The sequence below is a fragment of the Aspergillus pseudodeflectus genome, assembly GCF_044049435.1.
Source record: "Aspergillus pseudodeflectus strain CBS 756.74 chromosome Unknown BJX68scaffold_14, whole genome shotgun sequence".
NCBI lineage: Eukaryota > Fungi > Ascomycota > Eurotiomycetes > Eurotiales > Aspergillaceae > Aspergillus > Aspergillus pseudodeflectus.
The window spans coordinates 44,803-63,926 of NW_027263790.1; the positions used below are offsets into that span (position 1 = coordinate 44,803).

The 19,124-nt window shown below is 51.5% G+C and overlaps 8 protein-coding genes across 8 annotated transcripts; 4 read left to right on the forward strand and 4 right to left on the reverse strand.

Annotated features, from left to right (window-relative positions):
• Positions 1–343: 343 nt before the first annotated feature.
• Positions 344–2,654, reverse strand: BJX68DRAFT_254278 (fungal specific transcription factor domain-containing protein; the record flags this gene model as incomplete). Its single annotated transcript, XM_071042864.1, has 3 exons — positions 344–430; positions 481–1,439; positions 1,487–2,654. 3 exons carry the CDS (start codon positions 2,652–2,654, stop codon positions 344–346), a joined length of 2,214 nt encoding a protein of 737 aa, XP_070900623.1.
• A 1,483-nt stretch (positions 2,655–4,137) lies between these two features.
• Positions 4,138–7,607, forward strand: BJX68DRAFT_254279 (putative integral membrane protein; the record flags this gene model as incomplete). The annotated part of the gene is made up of 8 exons (XM_071042865.1): positions 4,138–4,215; positions 4,275–4,312; positions 4,424–4,447; positions 4,513–4,709; positions 4,887–5,046; positions 5,124–5,302; positions 5,955–7,219; positions 7,269–7,607. The coding sequence occupies 8 exons, from the start codon at positions 4,138–4,140 to the stop codon at positions 7,605–7,607; spliced, it is 2,280 nt and encodes a 759-aa protein (XP_070900624.1).
• A 288-nt stretch (positions 7,608–7,895) lies between these two features.
• BJX68DRAFT_254280 (presequence translocated-associated motor subunit PAM17) lies at positions 7,896–8,718 on the forward strand (the record flags this gene model as incomplete). Its single annotated transcript, XM_071042866.1, has 2 exons — positions 7,896–8,477; positions 8,542–8,718. The coding sequence occupies 2 exons, from the start codon at positions 7,896–7,898 to the stop codon at positions 8,716–8,718; spliced, it is 759 nt and encodes a 252-aa protein (XP_070900625.1).
• Positions 8,719–8,915: 197 nt separating this feature from the next.
• BJX68DRAFT_48262 (enoyl-CoA hydratase/isomerase family protein) lies at positions 8,916–10,654 on the reverse strand. Its single transcript, XM_071049253.1, has 4 exons — positions 9,820–10,654; positions 9,642–9,752; positions 9,231–9,587; positions 8,916–9,166 (listed from the first exon to the last, which is right to left on the reverse strand). Exons 1-4 carry the CDS (start codon positions 10,137–10,139, stop codon positions 9,019–9,021), a joined length of 936 nt encoding a protein of 311 aa, XP_070900626.1. The 5' UTR covers positions 10,140–10,654; the 3' UTR covers positions 8,916–9,018.
• BJX68DRAFT_254282 (peptidase M24, structural domain-containing protein) lies at positions 10,635–12,257 on the reverse strand (the record flags this gene model as incomplete). Its single annotated transcript, XM_071042867.1, has 6 exons — positions 10,635–10,691; positions 10,736–10,822; positions 10,870–11,034; positions 11,087–11,350; positions 11,398–12,164; positions 12,215–12,257. The coding sequence occupies 6 exons, from the start codon at positions 12,255–12,257 to the stop codon at positions 10,635–10,637; spliced, it is 1,383 nt and encodes a 460-aa protein (XP_070900627.1).
• A 1,054-nt stretch (positions 12,258–13,311) lies between these two features.
• BJX68DRAFT_265231 (uncharacterized protein) lies at positions 13,312–14,571 on the forward strand (the record flags this gene model as incomplete). The annotated part of the gene is made up of 1 exon (XM_071045194.1): positions 13,312–14,571. One exon carries the CDS (start codon positions 13,312–13,314, stop codon positions 14,569–14,571), a length of 1,260 nt encoding a protein of 419 aa, XP_070900628.1.
• Positions 14,572–15,679: 1,108 nt separating this feature from the next.
• Positions 15,680–16,260, forward strand: BJX68DRAFT_265232 (DUF3602 domain-containing protein; the record flags this gene model as incomplete). The annotated part of the gene is made up of 3 exons (XM_071045195.1): positions 15,680–15,716; positions 15,795–16,001; positions 16,094–16,260. The coding sequence occupies 3 exons, from the start codon at positions 15,680–15,682 to the stop codon at positions 16,258–16,260; spliced, it is 411 nt and encodes a 136-aa protein (XP_070900629.1).
• Positions 16,261–17,307: 1,047 nt separating this feature from the next.
• On the reverse strand, positions 17,308–18,609 carry BJX68DRAFT_254284 (uncharacterized protein; the record flags this gene model as incomplete). The annotated part of the gene is made up of 2 exons (XM_071042868.1): positions 17,308–18,414; positions 18,586–18,609. The coding sequence occupies 2 exons, from the start codon at positions 18,607–18,609 to the stop codon at positions 17,308–17,310; spliced, it is 1,131 nt and encodes a 376-aa protein (XP_070900630.1).
• Positions 18,610–19,124: the final 515 nt, after the last annotated feature.

The following is a 19,124-nucleotide window of genomic DNA, read 5'->3' on the forward strand; positions in this document are numbered from 1 at the left end:
GCGCAGTGAGGCAGGAGATGCGGGAGAAGAGTTGCTTGTGATATAATCTGGCCTTTTAAAGCCTACAGTCCCAGGGAAATAGTCAACTGTAGTTAAGCAAGTAAGATGTAAGAGATAACCAACAGCAATCTATTACTAGGAGGCCTCTAATTTGACAATCAGGTTCTTGTCATGGTGCAAACGGATGGAGAGGGGATATATCTTTGTCTGGATAGGATCATGCGTCAATTTGAGATCAATAAAAACTAAGCAACAAATGTTGTGATCAGTCTCCCTTCTACAGTCCAACAAAACATACATTCACTTCACCCTGGTCCTTTGTAGTATGAACCAGCCTGAAAAGCTACCCAAGAAACTCTCCTTGCGCGAACGCGATCCAGGGCAAATCGGTGTCCCAACATCTCTGCATGAGTTTACGAGCATTCTGAATCTAGCATGGGGTTAGTAAGGCATCTCAAAAGCAAAAAAAAATTGACGTACCTGTTTCATCCCAGTTCCTTCCAGAACCTCGAGACGCTCCTTGATCTCATCCCGCTGCTTAGGATCCCGAGTTTCGCAACCAGCCGTAAATATGGGAAACAATACTCCCGCCTCCATAGCAGCACCAGTCTGAATGGCTGTCACGGCTTGCATCAACCCGTTCAAGGCCTTCAAGACTTCCTCAGACCCGGAGTCCTCGCCGAGAACGCGGCGGCGCAGATGGAGTAGGCCAGCATAGCGGAACGCGCGATCAACCGCTATCATATCGGAGGACTCCGATTCAAGATAATGCTTATCGTGAGTATGCACATTGACATCCAGCATCTCCCAGTCGTCTATCAGAGCCTCTGCCCTGCATATGATGTCAGGAGACGGGGTCCAGTCAGGCAAGAAGGTCTGCATATCGCCAAATCTTTCGTTGTCGCACTGGTGTACTAGCCCTCCCAGTTGGGTCAGGAACAATCCGGTGCGAGGAGTGTATCCGGTAAAACAGTCCACCGCAAACTCGTCCCACTCTTCGTCTGCGTGACAAGCCCCTAGGACGGTAGAGTATTCTAGTAAAGGAGGCTGATGATGCCGGCATGATAGCGCGCCCAATACATCCACATAGCCGATCCAGCGAGTTAGAAACGCCCCAACGCGGTTGCCTGGGTAGGTCATTTGACCTTGGCGAGCGAGGAATAGGTCACGGGCTAGCTTGAGGAGGGTCTGCCAAGGGACTGGTACCTCGAAGGCACCTGGCGAGACAATCTCCAGCGACAGCAGCATGATGGCAGTAGCAAGATGACTGTCACTCACCTTCCTGTGAGAGTCTTCCAAAGCGAGGCGCAGGGACGGAAAAACGTCGCGGACCCAAAGTGCAATCCGAGTAGCAGGCTCGGGGTGTCCTAGGAACCTTGCTCGGTGGCTTGCGGAGTAGGCGAGCATAAGGTTGAGAAGATTAGGGTCATCAATAGCCACTGTCCAGTCAGTAAGAGCAACGGGAACAAGAGAGGAGAGATCTTACTAGAGGGCAGGACAGAGCTGAAGGGATTGTCTCCGCAGTCATGAGGGACAAGGACCCTCGCAGTGTGGTTGAGAAAGTGGTGAAAGTACATCAAGTTGATAGGCACCTTCAGAAGCGAGGCAGGGAGAGGCGAGAGGTATCGTGGGATATTAATAGGCACGGGCAATGCATAGTAGGCATATTTGCTGCTATCACCAGTATTGCGGTCTTTGTCTGTCTGAAGGCTTCCTGGACTGGAAGCATGGCTCGATGTCTGAGACTGGATGACATCCAAAGCGCCGCTTACATCGACTGCTGAGTGATCGTCATTTCGTCCCAGATCCAGATCTGAGCGGCCACAGTCCAGGCCATAGTGGTCAGTTACACTGGTGAGATAAGTCTGCCATTTTCGCTCCGAGGTCGAAAGACCGCGCTTCTGGTTGAGTGTCGGTGGTATATCATATTGGCGCGCAGAGGACGAATACGATCTGGTGTGCCTGTTCCTACCAATGCTATCGCCAGGCGGCCCATCCAGAATGCCTGCCAAAAAGCTATCTGGAGAATCACCCTGATCCCGTGGGGTTCCAGAGGTAAAAAGACTGGTATCAAGAGATTGGGGCGATGTTGCGTCAAGAGAATCGGTGGTGCTAAGCGTGCAATTGACTGAGGCGTTGGAAATTCCGAGTTCAGTGGATGGCAGTCCAGAAAGGTTCTGTTGATAGTCCGGCATTCTTCCACGTCTGAATGGCGAGTCATGTCTGTTGAAATCAGCTGTATCTAAAGCAGGCCGAACGAAAGATATTGGCTGAGACACTTGACCGGATGGAAAATTGAAGTCGAATAATGAGGGGACACTAGGAACGGCGTCTGGGACAGTCGGATAAGGTAGGTTCCCCAGCGAGCTTCCAACGGACGGTCTGTGGGACGCGTCATCGCCCATCGCTGGGAATGTCATTGCTTGAGGAGAGAAGCCCGGCCAAGAGCTGGTATCCGGTCCTCGCGACAAGTCCAATTCTACTGGAACTCTATCGGTTGTACGGTTGCATGCATTGAAAGACTGATCAGGGACAGTCGGAGAATCATGGAAATCATGCAACCTGCTAGGATACGTTCTTCCTACATTCATGTCCCCTGCAGACTCCGCCTTCCAGTAGAGCGTTTCTGTATGCTCGTCTTGCGAAGTGCTCATCTCCCAACCACTAGAATCGAACGGTCGGATAGGGCTCGCAGGGAGTGTCTGGGGAAGCGACGGGGGTGACAGGGGGAATGAGAGTGAATGTCTCGAGAGGCTACTAGTCTGTGAACTCGGGGAATCGACAGAAGTCTTTCTCCTCGTCCTTCCACCCCAGTTCAGCCGGAGGCTGTAGTCGCAAGGCTCATTCTGACGTTGGCAATTCAAGCACGACGGCTTCTCCTCCCCACTGCATCTATAGGATTAGCTGAGCTGGATGAAGAAAGTAAAAAGTAAACATACCACTTGACCTTCTTCGCCTTACACGGCCTAGACAAAGTCAGTGCGCGTCAGCTTAGCGTTCGAAAGCCTCCTTACCAGCATCCTTTGCGAGATCTCCTTTTTGGCTCGGGGGCTCCGGGCCTTCGAGGGCGCGGCATTTGATGCTCAAATCAAAGGCGCCGGAGAATAGAGCTGATTACTTGACGAACTAATGGTCCGGGGAGCAAGATAGTGCCAACTTAGTCTGCGGAGTAAGATCGCCATGCAGCGCGAAGGTATATCGGTAATATCCACAGGGCTGAACGAGCGAGATCTTTTTCGTCCGCGAGTCGGGCGTTTAACCCAGGAGGACAGGAAGCGATAATCAAGGGTAATACACTCGCGCTTGTTATTCGTACTCATCGATGTACGAGATATGGCAAAGGGCCAGCCAAGCGGTACTAAGGGGTATAGAGATGGTTTGTGGATATGAGTTGATGAAAAATGGGGGCGATGGAGAGGTTTTCCAAGATTGTTACCTCTCCTTTGAGGGGAGCGGAGGAAGTTGCCAGTCACGAGAACTTAGTATTCGCTATAGTAATACCAGACATGAGGCGCTGTGCAAGAACAACGTCGCTATTCTCCACGAGATCTTCCAGAGCGTGGTTGCGTTGAAACTAGGCCTCGGGCAGCAAGAAGCGGTGGCAGACGCGAACCAGGAGGCGAGGCAGGAGAGAAGAAGCAATGTTGGAGGAGATGACTTGGGTTTCAATTTCCCGGCTGGAGATCGAATGCAACTTGAACAATAATGCACTGGCACCTGGTCTGCTGCACTGTTATCGGCCGTCTGCGCCAATCGCAAAGCAGCGGTGGGAACGCCTCGACCTGCCCCTCTCGGAAGTTGACACCTCAGGCCGCAGCTGATAAGCCTGGGGCAGCGGCGCTTCGGGGTTACAGCTGCACCAGTGTGGCTGACGTAAGAATCCCTGTTTCTTGTTTTTTGCAGTGTTCTGTCCGGTTCGACGCTGGTATGACGATCGTTTCCATCTGCCAGTGGTCAACTATTAATATAGCTGCTGGGTTCTTTATTATTATATTTACATGGTTGTTGTACCTGAACCTATTTCGTACCTCAGCGTTTTATAGATCATTCTTTCTTTCCATCACTATTCCATATTACTCCGCTCTGTTATCATTTATCTAACCTGAAATTCCGAGATAACACCCGCTATCACCCGCTATGGCGTCGACTGTTGCTAAAATCCACCCATTGCAACGACTGCCCAGTCCCTCCAGGGGCGTCTCGGCATTGGTCCATGTATGGTAACTTGTCGAGAACGCCACTATCTACTCCGTACCCTCTCTGACATTATCCAGGCGTCCGGGCTAGCGAGTTTTATCTGGTCGTTCAAATAGTAAGTAGAGTACGAGCCGAGCATCGCGTCATCGCAAAAGAGCTATCTACATCGAAGCGCCTGGCGAGCTTTAGTCTCTCCATGCATTGAACCCCTGCTAACTCCCCCTAGCATGCATGACAACCCTAACCATGCGTAAGCCTTACTCGCCCAACTATTCCAAGGTTCCTCCGAAGATTGACCCTTGGTCCCTCCTGTAGCAACGAAGCATACGGATGGCACTTCCAGTACCTGACCGTCATCGGTCTCTCCCTGGCAACTCTCACCTTCACCGTGGGCCTACTAGCAGATATCACACTATCTCCGCGGCTTTTCCTGGTTAAGAATCTACTATCCATCTGTAGCGCCCCTATGGAGGTTCTCATTAGCATTTTATACTGGGGTCTCCGTCTTGTTCGTCGCCACCATCCATTCTTGCCCCCCCTTTCCCTTACTCTATATTAACCAACCGGTATAGATCGATGAGCGGCTCGTTGTCCCCGATTGGGCTGTTATTCCCATGAGCGCTGGTGCGTTACGCCCAACCCCCTCCATCATCTCCCAGTGCAATCAAACTCTAACTATGAACACAAAGATATAAGCTTCCACGCCATTCCCTCAATCGTCTTCCTAATCGATCTGCTCTTCCTCTCTCCACCATGGACAATCACAATCGGACCGGCTCTTGGCCTCTCCAGCGCAATCGCCATCAGCTACTGGTTCTGGGTTGAGCGGTGTTTCCAGCTTAACGGATGGTATGTTACTTCCTCCCATATTCCCTTTTCCTCTTCCCATATAGCAGCTGGAGAATTAAACTTACCTCGTACACAAGGTACCCCTACCCAATCTTCGAGCAACTTCCCCTCGAGGGCCGCATCGGACTCTTTGGTCTAAGCGCTGTGGTTATGGCTCTCAGCACGGCGACGCTGAAGTGGCTCCATGGTCGTGTTAATGGTTTCGGAACACCGGTTAAGGCGCAGGCCAGGCCCGGTGCTGTTAAGATGAATGGAGGTCTTTAGGTTATCTTGAGTTGACCGGGCTCGGATGGTTTGATTTGGGGTTGAGCTGGTTTGGCGGATCTAACTAGAAGCTGGCTGTGATAGAAACATTTGCATTGCATGGATATACGGTAGAGAGATAAAGACGAATATATAGAATCATTAAGCAAGATCAATTTCATCAACGGTTGTCGAATATATAAAACGTGATGCATCATCTGAAATGTTAGAACAAGCATTCTTCTTGGAGAACGATTTCAGTAAGCTGGGAAGAAATGACCCGAAAGCCGAGCATGCAGCCTATATTCGTCGGCAAAGTCCCGAGTTACAGATAAAAATGACAGAATGCAGTGGGTGTCTCCAACTGTCAACCCCACAAAATGGATGAGCCTCGGGATCCCCGCAGATTGTGTAGCCGAGTTCTAATGTCCTTTAAATGATGTACAATGCGCATTCCTGGGCATCAAATCGCGGTTTGAAGTCTAGATTTTGTGGCTGACATATACACTTTGATTCCTGAGGTACTCTTTGAAAGGCGAGAAGGACCTTTGAGCCATGCAATACCTACCAGAAAAGGACTATGACCTCCCTCAACTTGATTTGCTTACACTCTTGTTTGGTATGGCCGCTCCGTTGTAAAAACAGAAGGATACTAATGTTAGTAGAATCAGCTCTCTCCCTGACGAAGGAGTCCACAGTTCTCCACGCAGAAGCTGCGGATCCAACGAACCATGTCACGAAAGCCCAGGCACGAACAATAACCAAGCGCCTCGCCCATGTCTTCCGTACGGAGTTTGGAATCGGTGCTACAGGTCTTGGTAAAGATGCTGTTCTGTGTATTTCAGCAAACCAAGTCCTTTTGCCTGCTGTTTTCTACGGCATAATCGGCGCAGGAGGGGTATATGCTGCGGCGTCGACAGCGTTGACATCTCCAGAGGTCACAAAACAGCTTCGACAATCAAAAAGCAAGCTGGTAATCACATGTGTAGAGAACAAGACAAAAGCGCTGGAAGCTGCGCGGGAGTGTGGGATCCCGCCGACCCGGGTACTCGTGCTTGAGAGCATGGGCCACAAGCGGCTCCTGTATGACACTGTCAACCCAGCGAGGGATTTTCTCCAGAATAGCTCTGAGCTAGAGTGGGATCGAATCACGGATATCGCGGCGTTGGAGAACACGACCATCTGTCTCCTCTATTCCAGTGGGACAACGGGCCCTCCCAAAGGTGTCATGCTGTCACAGATGAATCTGGTCTCAGAGGCACTGTACACACAACTGATATTGCGCGAATCCAAAAAAGGCTTCCCTCATCTGAACGTGCCGTACTGTACAATCGGTCATCTTCCTACGGCACACATTGCAGGAGCGTTGGGATACTTCATCACGCCCACTCTTGCTGGAGGCATGGTGTACTGGATGCCCAGATTCAACATCGAGGAGTTCATCGATTACTGCAAGAAATATCGAGTGACATTCCTAGCAACAGCGCCTCCGGTATATCATGCCATTGTGCGAAGTAACAGCGTCACGGACCACTTTAGTACGCTTGTGCGGGCAGAGTCAGGTTCAGCGCCACTTGATGTCGGGCTCCAGGCACAAGCGGAAAAGAAATTAGGATGCAGCATCAGTCAGCGATGGGGCATGACGGAAACGACTGGGAGCGTGACCACAATGCCATGGGGTCAGTCCGACAGCACAGGGAGTATCAGCCCATTACTCCCAAACACGAGGTTACGAATCGTCAATGAGCAGATGAAGGATGTTGATAGGGAAGAGGAGGGGGAGATCCTGCTCAAGGGGCCGATGATCTCGAAAGGCTATTTCGACAACCCTGAGGCAACCCTTGACTCCTTCACACCCGATGGCTGGTACAAGACAGGAGACATTGGGGTACACAAGAATGGAAGAACCTATGTGGTCGACCGCAAAAAGGTAAGCAGAGCAGCAAGTCAACGCTGGTTGACATGCTAATGCTATCTAGGAGCTCATCAAATACAAGGGACTGCAAGTCTCTCCAGTGGAGGTAGAGGGATTCCTCCGCACCCACGACAGTGTCGCAGATGTTGCAGTTATCGGCGCGCCTGACCCGGATGCTCCAGGGAATGAATTGCCCCGCGCATACGTCGTTCTCAAGCCCGGCAAAGCCGCGTCCGAAGCAGAACTTGAGGAGTACGTCAGGTCGAATCTCGCCCGTCATAAGCAGCTCCGTGGGGGCGTTATGTTCGTGGACGAGATACCGAAAAGTGCATCTGGAAAGGTTCTCCGAAGGATATTGAGAGACCAAGCAAGAAGTGCGATGAGGAGAAAGGAGAAGTTATAGATGCAGTACGAGGTCCACTTTAGATTTCAAACATGTCTCAACTAGAGCATCGAGTCAGCACATTTCACAATGAGAGTTTTCAAGAGTATTCAACGAAGAAATGTTCGATCAATATCAATAGCAATCTCAAGGAGGATGAAAGAAGGGGAAGTGATTTGGATCGTCCACATTGGAGCCATGTCTGATTACATAATCACGTGGACATTCCACTGCGAACACTGACGAAAGCCTCGCAACAGGGACATCTCCGACACTCAAACACCAACTCAATTCGACCAGTCCCTCAAAATGCACACGACTCTCATTTCCAACCCGGTGCGCAGCGCTGTATTATGTACTCGCCTGCCTACAGCCGCCCTAAACCCAATCGCCTACCAGACCTCTTCCACCCTCTATCAAACCATTTCGCTCAAGTGCCAGACACGCTCTGCCAGCACATGCACACAGCCCTTCTCCCAGCAATCTCAAAAGCTGAAGCTCTCATCCTCCCGACCTCAAGCGTCCCTCGTTCCATCATGCGTCGTCAAAACAACTTCAGTCCGTTGCAACTCCAGCTCCAGCTCCCCCAGCGCCCGTGAGGAAGCCGCCAAACTCGACTGGAACTCCTTCTTCAAGCTCCGGGCATCTCGCCGGAGGTACACGCTTGCCTCTTCGATTGCCAGTGCGTCCGCTAGTACAATGATTGGTGTGCAGGTCCTCTCGAGCCAGAATCTGGAACACTTGGGCGCACAGGTTATGGGACTCGACCCGTTTGTTGTACTGGGTATGGCCACGGCAGCATGTGGTGCTGTTGGTTGGCTTGTTGGTCCATTCCTGGGAAACGCCATCTGGGGATTGGTTAACCGCAGATTCAAGACGGCTGTTGCGGTGGTGAGTCCTCTTGTCTCTGTTTTGTGTTTGTTCATAATAAATGTGACGCTAATTCTATCTTCAGAAAGAGAAAGAGTTCTTCGACAGAATCAAGCGATACCGAGTCGACCCCTCGTCCAATTCGATCGCGAACCCCGTTCCGGATTACTATGGTGAAAAGATTGGCAGCGTCCAGGGTTATCGACAATGGCTCAAAGACCAGCGGGCATACAACCGCAAGAGGCGCAACTTCATTGCCTAATTGTTTGCCCCAAGTGGGTAATCGTTATGGGCTGGTATGTCGGATTTGCTTCCATTCATCGGCATTGCGCACCGTTATCTATTACTTGGACCTCCCCTTGGCTGGGACCCATCTCTTCTGTACTACTATCTCTATCACGCCTACGAGGTATTTGAGCGATTACAATGGAATTTCTTTTGCATAAAGTTTACATTTGTCTAGACTCGTCGTATAAGAGGTTTTCTCAACATACTCCGACCTACATAAATAACATCGTTCTCATCATGCAGGCAGCGAGGTTCATGTACCCATATTGCTAATCTACAATTTCGACTCCTTTGTCGAGCTCGGCGGATCAATTTTAACGTCTGACCACCAAGGATAACTCGCAGGCTGATACTGGTCCACATCCCCAATAAACCTTGGCTTCCTCTTCTCAAAGAAAGCAGTAACACCCTCCTTCTGGTCCCTACAAAAACACGTCAGCATCTCTTCCAGGCGTTACATCTTACTTGGGAAGGGGGAAAACATACGGAGAGATAAACCGATGGTAGATAACCTCCGACTCCAACAAATGCGCCTCCTCCGCCGAATCAGGCCCCCTCCACATCAACTCCCGATTCAGCGCAGACGCCATGGGACTCACGTTCTCCGCGATCTCAGTCGCCAGCGCCAGCGCCCGTGGCAGAACCTGTGTCTGCTCAGGCATAGTTTCTTGGAAGAGTCCGCCAAAGTGCGGAGATGTAGATGGGTACACGGCCCCCGTCGTGACGAGGTAGTTTGCGCGCGAGAAACCGATTAGGCGGGGAAGGAAGTAGGAGGAGCAGGATTCCATTGTAATTCCGCGGCGCGCGAAGACGAAGCCGTACTTGCTTGTTTCATGGGCGATTCTGCGGTTCTTATTAGCTTCTGGTGTCCAGGATGGAGCGATGTGCGGGCTATACCTGATTGCAGCGGGGAGAACCATGGTCATCCCGACTCCCACGGCGGAGCCTTGCATCGCGGCAATGGTGGGCTTGCGGCACCTGTGCACCGCGAGAGCGACTCGGCCGCCGCTATCGCATCGAACAAAATGTAGTCAGCTAAATGATCCACGCGCGCCAGTCCAGTGAGGGCTCTAACCTATCCCTATGATCCTTCGACCTCTCCTCAAGAGCATGGAACCCAATTTCTAAATCCGCGCCAGCGCAGAACGTGTTCCCAGCGCCTGTCAGGACAACGACTCGCACGCGTTCATCCCGGTCAAACAGGGTGTACACCTTCTCGAGGTCCTCGGACATGGTCATTGTGAAGGCATTGCGCTTTTCGGGTCTGTTGAGCGTCACAATCACGACTGGGGTCGCAGTTGCTGAGCCGACGGGGTAGTGTGAGACCTTAATGTGCTTTGTTGCGAAGGTCTCGTAAGACGCGGGGATCTCGACCCGGGGTGGGGTGAAGTACATTTTGGGAGATATCCGCAGGCGGGGATGGAGACGAGGTTGACCGTTGAGGTTGTGTCAATCGGCTTTGTTTGGCGTGGGGAGAGGTTGTATAGATGAATTTATTTAATCTGACAGCTCCCCTCTTACCTTTCAACTAGTACTAGGCTTCATACCCGAGAGCCGTCGGCTCGATGATACAGCTCCTTTGATTATGCTGCGAAAGGAATGGGGAGCTGGAGCCAGCGGGCCCAAGCCACGATGCCTCGGTCTCCGGCAGAGCTGGTTTACCCCGCAGAGCCCGCGGAGGATCGACTGGTTGGCGCCTGAGGCGGTTCATTGATATTCTAATCACAAAGCTCATGACTTATATTGCAATTTGGATTACAATTCAGTGCATATACAATTCTAGAGAGTGGCTATAGTTGGCAAGACCGAGGCAAAATCAAGGAGCCCGTGTGGAACTACCCCCTGGAGCAATGGGTTGAGGGCGTTCAATCCCTGTCGTGAATTTCGAGATTAATAGTCGGCACCTCGACTGATAATCTCTTTGTTTGACTCGCGCAGGAGGACGGTCTAATATCGTTAGTCTCGCCATGATGAAGCAGGGGAAAGCATACATGTTCGAACTGCGCCGAGTACGACCCCTTGATGTCCATCAGGGGTGGATAGACGTCGACAATACCGTGGTTGACAAGGCTGTTCATCTGTAATTGCGTTAGAGGTTTTCTTCACCGTGTTTCCACTAACTTACGCCAGCCAGATACCGCTCTGTCCCAAGACGCTCTAGATAGCGGCGGGAGAAAACAATGGTCCCAAAGTTCTCATTGATCGTCTTCCAGAGAGACTTCGCGGAGGCCAAAGGCAAGGACACATGGGATGGAGCGTCGTAGGACTTTCCATAACCGTAGACGCCAACCTATATAGCGAGTAAGTACGAGAATAGAGCTAGCCGCTTAGTCAGAACGTACATCATCATATGTATAGCCGCGGCCAGTGCTTCCAAAGGTTTCGATGGCGAAGATTTCACCCTCCTCCATCTTTGTCTGATCCGAATTCTTGGTGAAAGGGATCGACTTCCCGCCATGGATGCGGTACTGTTTGATATCGTGTCCACTGAGGCTCCTCACAGCTTTAACGGGGAATGTCTTTCCGTTCATTTCAACCTCGTAGCTTTCCATGGCCTCTTGAATGGCGGCGCTAACATCACTGATACGAACATCAATCCCTGCATTCTGTATTTTGTCAGCATCGTCCCGCAGCTCCTCGGCGAGGTTATTACCTTAATACCAGTGTTGGTGGCATCCTTGACAGCAGCGAGAAGGTTGTCATAGATCGGGTCAAAGGACATTGTAAAAGCGCTGTCCACAATCCACCCGTTTATGTGGACGCCAAAATCGACCTTCATCACGTCCTTTTGCTGCAAGACAATTTCCTTCTGGCCAGGGTTCGGCGTAAAGTGCGCCACGCAGTTGTTCAACGACAACCCCGTTGGGAACCCCAATCCCGACTTGAGGCCATCACCAGGGGCCAGACCAGCATTATCCAACAGCGCTCGCACTCCGTCATCGATGTCGACGGCGATCTCGGTGAGGGTTCGCCCTGGCTTGGCAAATTCCTGCGTGTGTTTCCGGACCTGGCGATGAATCTCAGCAGCCTTCCGATATTGATCTAAAAACGCATCGTCCTCGAGATGGCGACGGCTCATATACCGAATCTCGTCGGCAGTAGTCCGCGAAGCGTTGTCGACCTTTGCGGCGTAACTCTGAAGCTCGCCGGCAGGAAAACCTCCTTGCGGGAAAAGCTGAGAGAGGGGGACTCTAGGTGGTGAAGACTGCTTTTTGGTAGATTTCTTCTTGTTTTTCTTCTTCGGCTTTCTCTTCTTCTTCTGAGCAGTGCCGTTCGTGGTTGCGGCTGTTAACGCGGTCGGGTCCGCTTCGTCATCGTCGCCTTCGTCGCTGTCTCCGATAGTGCCGTCCCCGTCTGTGGCCAGGTGCACGCCTTTCGGCATCCCGCCAGTTGACGTCTCGATGGGGCTGTTTGCGTTGCCTACCCATGTTAGCTTGAATGGGAGAAAGATATTGACATAGTTGGCTTACCCTGGCCTCCATGGCCATCTGCTTCAGGAGATTTGGCGCCCATTGTGACATGGATCGAGCTGCTAACAGAATAATGGATCTCGTGAGGTGATTGTCATGAGATGCTGGAAAAGCGCCGTTGCTGCCTGAAAATATCCCCGCTCAAGGCACGTGATGTAAGCGCGCTCTCGAGCTCGACCCAGACTGTTGTTAAAGCTTCTCAAAAGGAAACAAGAATACTTGACCCCTCCTGAGTCGGGCGAAAGTTCCTAATCAATTCGTTTTTTATACTTTCGCTCCTGATTCTACACCTTATGTACTATTTACACGTTTCAATGCTGTTTGATCTGAAGTTATACCTATAATGTCTATCTTTTGTTACTAATTATCCTCAATCCTCCTTCATATCCATGCTGCCCAGGTGCAATATGAGCTCTTTTCCCTAGCTTATTTTTCACTTCAGCTTCCTCGCCATGAATTCTGAAATCAACGCAAAGCGATGAAATCAATTTCTGAAACGTTTACAAGGCTGAGCCTCAACTCAAAATGCTTCCAGTGGGGCCGCAAAGGGTTTGGGTTTGCATGAGAAAGCCAAGAACTTAGCGAGGGTCGAGCAATAACCATGTGCAAGACGTTGACTCCTGAATAAGATATCTCTGAGACCCTTGGTTTTGTGCAACGAGTTCAGAAGAAAACAAAGGACTTGTCATCATGTAGTACAGCATATGTAAGCCCTGACGCAAAGGATCCTCGGTGCGTTTTGCTGCCATGTGTCCATAAACCCCACAACAACACAAGGTACAAGACAGTCGCAGGGCAGGCGACGGGGCGGTGTCCACGGCTCGCTGTGAGACCCCGTTTCAGGGCGATTACTATTCCCAGTCACGGGCCATCCAATCATTCTTTCACCATGCCAGATCGCACTGGTTCCGCAGCCTGGAGCGAGGTGCTAGCGACACGGCCAAGTCACTGCTAAACTGCTTTAGCAAAAGATCGAGAATCCATCACAAGATGGTCGAACTTCCATCTGTGGCATCTCCTCTTCCTTTTTCTCGCCTCATCTCCTCGCTGTTCGAATCAAAGCTTGAGCGGTCATTGCCCCCGCTCAAGATGCCCAGATGATTCTTTTAAGCAGGAAGCAGAGGCTCTTCCTCATCTCTTTTACCGTTTTCTACGCCTTACTCTTCATCGTCTATCGCTTCCGCTCCGCACGAGATCCGGGCTCCTATTTCTTTCGGCCAGAAGAAGGATATCGACCGAGCTACAGCATTCGGCGAATCGACGAGTCGTTGGAGTATCTCCGTCCCTATAATCAGTCCTTTAATGACCCTACACATCCTGCAAGAAACTTCACCTCTGCCTCCGACGATGTCACCATCTGCGTCGGAATCGTCACCGTAAAGCGCCCGCTGCAGCAGAACATTGACACCACTGTCGCTTCAATAATCGATAACCTCTCCGAGCAGGAGCGTTCCACCCTTTCTATTCACGTTCTTTTCGCCTTGACCTCCCCAGCCGAGCATCCCGATTATAACCAACCCTGGCTCCCCAATGTTGTCGATCGTATCCTCACCTACGAGCAGCTCGACGCCCCTATCGCCACCATCCGCAGCCTCGAGGAAAAGAAGGATGTGAAACGGAAATCCATCATCGACTATCAACTGTCGCTCAAATCATGCTACGAAGATAGCAATGCGCCGTGGATTATGATGCTTGAGGATGACATTGTTGCACAACGTGGATGGTACAACCGCACCCTGCAGAGCCTCGAGACAATAAAGTCTTGGCGGAGCAGTGGCTCCATCAAGAATTGGCTGTACGTCCGGCTCTTCTATACGGAGAAATTCCTCGGGTGGAATTCGGAGGACTGGCCCGTCTACGCGGCGTGTAGCATCGGAGTCATCACCATGGTCGCAGTCATGGGTTTCATGGGCCGGCGGAAAATGCGACCCCTGCAGGCAGTTCTCACGAACTCGTTTATCGCGATCGTGTGCTTCGTCTGTGTACCCCTGCTCATCGTTTTATACTTCCTCGCTGGCCGAGTCACGATGTTGCCCATGAGACCGGGGATCCACTTGATGAACGGCCATGGCTGCTGTTCGCAGGCGCTTGTTTTTCCGCGCGAGAATGTCCCTCTGCTACTCGAGAAAATGCATCAAGCGCGATATGAGCATCCCTATGCAGTGGACAGTGTGATCGAGCGTTTGGCAGATGCCACTGGTCTAGACCGGTTGGTCATTGTTCCCTCGCAGATGCAGCATATCGGTGCTGCCTCGTACAAGGAAAATCGAGACCGGTACGACCTAAAGGGGCCGCACCAGGTGCAAGGCGCACATGGTGTCTGGAGCATGGGATTCGAGAAGGCGTTCGAAGAGTGATATCGCTCTCTGTTCTGTATATGTTTCACCAATATTTTGTGATGTATAGTAGCATTCTGGTATATATCTTATACATTCATATATTAAGAAATACAATTGCTGTTCTCGCGTCTGGAGCACAGGCAAGATTGGCTTACTATTCTTCGAAGGTTGCAATGTGGCTTTTGCCGTGATGCTGTTGTCATCCCTACCTCCTTTTGCGTTTGTTTGAACCGAGGACTTTATAGACTAGGGACTCTAGTATTCCGCCGTTTACCATGTTTATTAGCCTTAACCGGCACGGACCACCGACGTCAGACACCTCCTGGGGCTTCGGTTCAGAATGCCCAAACAGGAGATGGAATCCAGCGGAAGCCTTGGGAGGGTTGGAGTCCAGCTGAGAATCACCATCAGATCGCCGAATGCCGAGCTGTCGCGACTCGCCAATTCGCGATAGAGGAATAGCTCGCGCCCAGCAAGTGCCCGGTCGAGGTCATCTGCCAGGTGCAGAATCATGAAATCAGCCGAGGGACCTGAAGATCAATCGCCCGGAACAATGGGACAAGTGGGCTAGATCGCGGGGTATCTGTTGGATTTCCGCGCCGCCGAAAGGGCAGTCATTGCAGGAAAGGGGGACCGGGGGAGGAAGTGAAGGATCTGTTGGACCAAACTCAGCAACAAGTTGAGCGCGATCGCACTATCAAGGACAAGAATCTTGGGAAAAGAGGCAATTGCGTCGGGGGCTGATCGTGTTGGCTCTTATTCTTGTTGTCTTGGCCGACGAGGTCATTCAGTCGCTCAGAGTTTTTTCTGTTCCCCAGGCCCGGCTAAGTGGTCGCGTCTCGCCACTGCTCCTTTTTTCCCTCGCACGAGTCGCATCACATCATCGATCTAGTAGCGTCTCTTTTTTTTTTACCTACTTAGCTTCCCCTCATCCCATCCTTTGTTGACCTCCCATCTCCATATCACCTCAAAGATTTCGCCTCGTCGCATTGCGAAATATCGTGTTGCTCAGACATCAGATCTTCCCCGCGCTCTTGTTGCACACCCGCATACAGTAGTGCCATAGCTGCTTTTCCCGACCCGCATCACCTCCTCCCTCCTACCTTTCCTACCCCACAAATTCGCAATGGCACGCAACATTTCGCACGGCCGCGGCGGCGCTGGTAAGTCGAGTTTCATGAATGCATAATAGCCGAGTATAAATGAGAGAAGCACTTACTGACCTCTCCCTCCCGTGACAGGCAACATCTACTCCAGCGAAACCCGCACAACCCCGCAAGACCTCGTCACGCCGACCATCAAGCAAGAAGTCTACACAACCGGCCGTGGCGGATCAGGTAACATGGTGCACAACGACCCCGACCGTCCAGAGATCGCGCGCGAGAGCCAGGACGTCGAGGCCCCGCCTAGGCGCGTTCAGGAGGGGGCGCCGCACCATACCGGTCGTGGTATGTTCTTCTACCCCCGCTCTCTCTCATTCTCGTCTCTATTTGAGGCAGCGCTTCTGAGGTTCAACCGGCTAACAAGTGTGTCACTTCAGGCGGAGCCGCAAACCAATATATCCCCACAGCGGAAGAAGAGAGGAAGGCCCGTGAGGAAGAGGAGCAGTTGCGTCGGGTCATCACGTCGAAGTCGGTCCGCGAGCCGCGGGATATCGAGGAGGGGAACGCGAATGCGGAGCGGGGCAGGTCCTTGCCGTCGAGCTGATTCATTGATAGACTGATTGCTTGCTTGCTTCGTCGCTTCTTTTATCGGCCGGTTGATTGGTTGGTTGATTCAATTGGGTTTGATCGTATACCATTCGTGTTCTTGTCGGGTTCATTTTGTTGCTCTGCTCCGGTCTTTTTCGTTTTGTTCTTTGGAACTTATAGTACCCATAATATGCCGCCCCTGGTTCTTCTCTTCTCTTCGTTCTTGAATTGAAATTGATAGCATCCGGGGAGATGACGCGTCCTGCACACTGCAGTTGAAGGTTTGAGAGGGTAAGACGATATTATCAAAGATTGAAGTCTTGAAGAAAGATACTCCATCTTGAGTTTCATTCTGCATAGGTCCGGTCCCCGCAGTTCATAAGCCTCCTCTCGTCCTGCAGGTGGCGAGTCTAATCTATTTATCGAACGCACAATTCATCTATCGTCGACAACACTAAGAAACGCCTCCAATGAGATGGCACAGCGTTATCAAAGAGCGCATACTTTCTTTTTGCAGCTTCCGGCGCCAACTCCGGCTAGTGTTTTCTTCGCCGCTACTTGATTCTACTTATTATTCGAGGACCTTCTTCAAAATTATGGATTATACATGCCAAAAGCGGCGGTGTGAGTTTCGTTTGAGGGTATCTTATGTCTTCTATGTACAATGTGACGGGCTCTGATGTTGTGAGGATAAGGCCCAGGCCAGTTTCTCGCTTCAGGTAGCGAGCAGGGTGGATGTGACGGTAATTTTTCCCGGTGAGTCTCCTCCCGCCTGGTCGCCTGCACGGCAGACGGGATCCTTGATGATGCCGTTGCTTCCACGATGCGCACCATGCTGAACTTTTCGCTGAGCTGGATAGCTGCAATTGTCCGTCTACGGACGCAATCGGATCGAGTCGCTAGGACATGTGATCGGTGACCGAACTTTTCGAAGCCACGCTTGGATTTCACAGAGATCCCCGAGTCCGAAGATCCGCTGATTCAGAGAACTCGGAGTTGGACGCCCTATTTAGGGTATCACGCACAGAAAGTACTGGTGAGGCAAAGGGTGTCCAGGGTTTCTTCACACCGGAGGAAGATAATAGCCCGTTGCGTCTAGAACCCAGGTGATTGACTTCCTCCAGTTGGAATCCAAGTGCTGGCCAATGTCTCGAATCAGCCTGAGGCCCCATTCGCCCATCCACCAATGCCGCCTTAGAAAGTGGATGATCACGGCGTAATGAGCGAGGATCACCAATGCAAATGGTTCGCGTTGTCGAAATAGTTCCATGTATTTTTGCGGCACCTGGAAAATCCAGTGAAAGGCAACGATCATCGTTTCTCCGCCTCTTGCTACCTTGTCCAAGGCGGATCCCAAATGCTTGATTGTTGTGTCGTAGAGATCCTTGTCGTGGTCAGGATTCTGGTGCGCCAAATTCGCGTTCAATTGAGTAAGAGACATTATTGCTAACCGAGAGGTGTCGGGCATCTTGGGCGTGGCCTTGTCACATTGCAGCAACGGCTTTAGTTCCCCGTTTCCTACCCAATTGATGATATTGGCGATTACGTCTTCTGACTCCCTTGTTGATATAAACACCTGGTACAGTTCATCCAAGGCGCTTTTGCCCGGCGTCTGGCCCACAATCTCCGGAAGGGCAAACGAAAAAATCATCATGATGTTGGACAGTGTGAATGCCGCGTCAGAATGGTATGGCTTCAGCTTCCTGGCCAATTTAGCCAGGCCAATCACAGCCTGATTTTGATGCATCTTCGAGGTCCTAACGTACTGCTCTTTTGCGGCATCATCGCTGTTGGCCGCTAAATGCAGTGCAGAAAGCGCCAGGATTCCATGCATAAGAAACGGGTGGCGCATAGCTTCTCGAGGAACAACGGCCTGCCACACAGATTCGACGGTACTGTTGCGGGAGACAGAGCGATACGTCGTCGTGCACCACTGCATCATCAGTTCAAGGTCCTCGATATTGAGATCCCTGGAAGGGAGGCGAGCCACAGTGGGTTCCGTAAGACTTTGATGTTGAGCCATGAACGCTGGATCGACAACAGACGGTGAGACTTTGGCCGGAGGGGGGACAGGTGTTGATGACCGAGACTTGATTTTTTGCCAGGCCAAGGTGGCGGAGGCAGGTGGTAGATATTCGCATATAAGATTTCGATTGTGACAAGAGGCGCACTGGGGTTGTTCTTTTCCACACTGCACCACGAACCACCAATTAGCACATGCGTCGCTCGAATCATTCTTTTTGGATCAAGGCAGGACGAGCTGCAGGTGGTGGATCCGAGGAATCATAAGATTCCAGACGGAAGCGAAGAGAAAGACAAAGATCTCAGAGTACGTACGCACTTGGGCGGCGCAGGGCAAGAGCATTGAGGGTTTGAGAGAAATAGACAGCGCTAAAATCCGAAGTGAGGGCACCACTGACCTTGATTCGCCGGCCTCTGCACTCTAAGCAGCCATGCCGAGAGCTGGCCTTGTAGCTCCGTCGGGATGGCATCCCTGGTGGTTCATCAATAAGCGCTGGCTGTCTGGTGACTCTAGCGACTGAGACAACAGTTGAGGGCTCAGGCAACACCAGTTCTGTTCAGGGTAGTGTTCGTAGCGTTTCGGCGATAGCATCTTCCGGGTCTATCCAACAACCATTGTGTTTCTCGCACGACGATGTTTTTTTTTGGCGTTCAGAGCACGAATTGGCGCCCTGCGATGGACTGGTATTTAATCTATTAGACTTCTCTCCTCTGTCTCTCCACTCTCCCCGAAAGTGGACACTGACCTGCGCGACCAGCTGGGCTAACCGATTGATGGATCAGTGCTGCAGTGGGGCGGGCGCACATCACTGACTGTGTGCTTCGTCTCTCAATCCAGAAACAGTTGGTTCAGGAGGC

What these genes read in the sequence shown, in the direction of transcription:
- BJX68DRAFT_48262 (XM_071049253.1), bottom strand. Translation starts at nt 10,139, where the DNA reads ATGTACTTCACCCCACCCCGGGTCGAGATCCCCGCGTCTTACGAGACC. An exon ending in TCGAAGGATCATAGGGATAG is followed by an intron (nt 9,753 to 9,819) that starts GTTAGAGCCCTC and finishes TCGATGCGATAG; the next exon opens with CGGCGGCCGAGTCGCTCTCG. An exon ending in GTTCTCCCCGCTGCAATCAG is followed by an intron (nt 9,588 to 9,641) that starts GTATAGCCCGCA and finishes TAAGAACCGCAG; the next exon opens with AATCGCCCATGAAACAAGCA.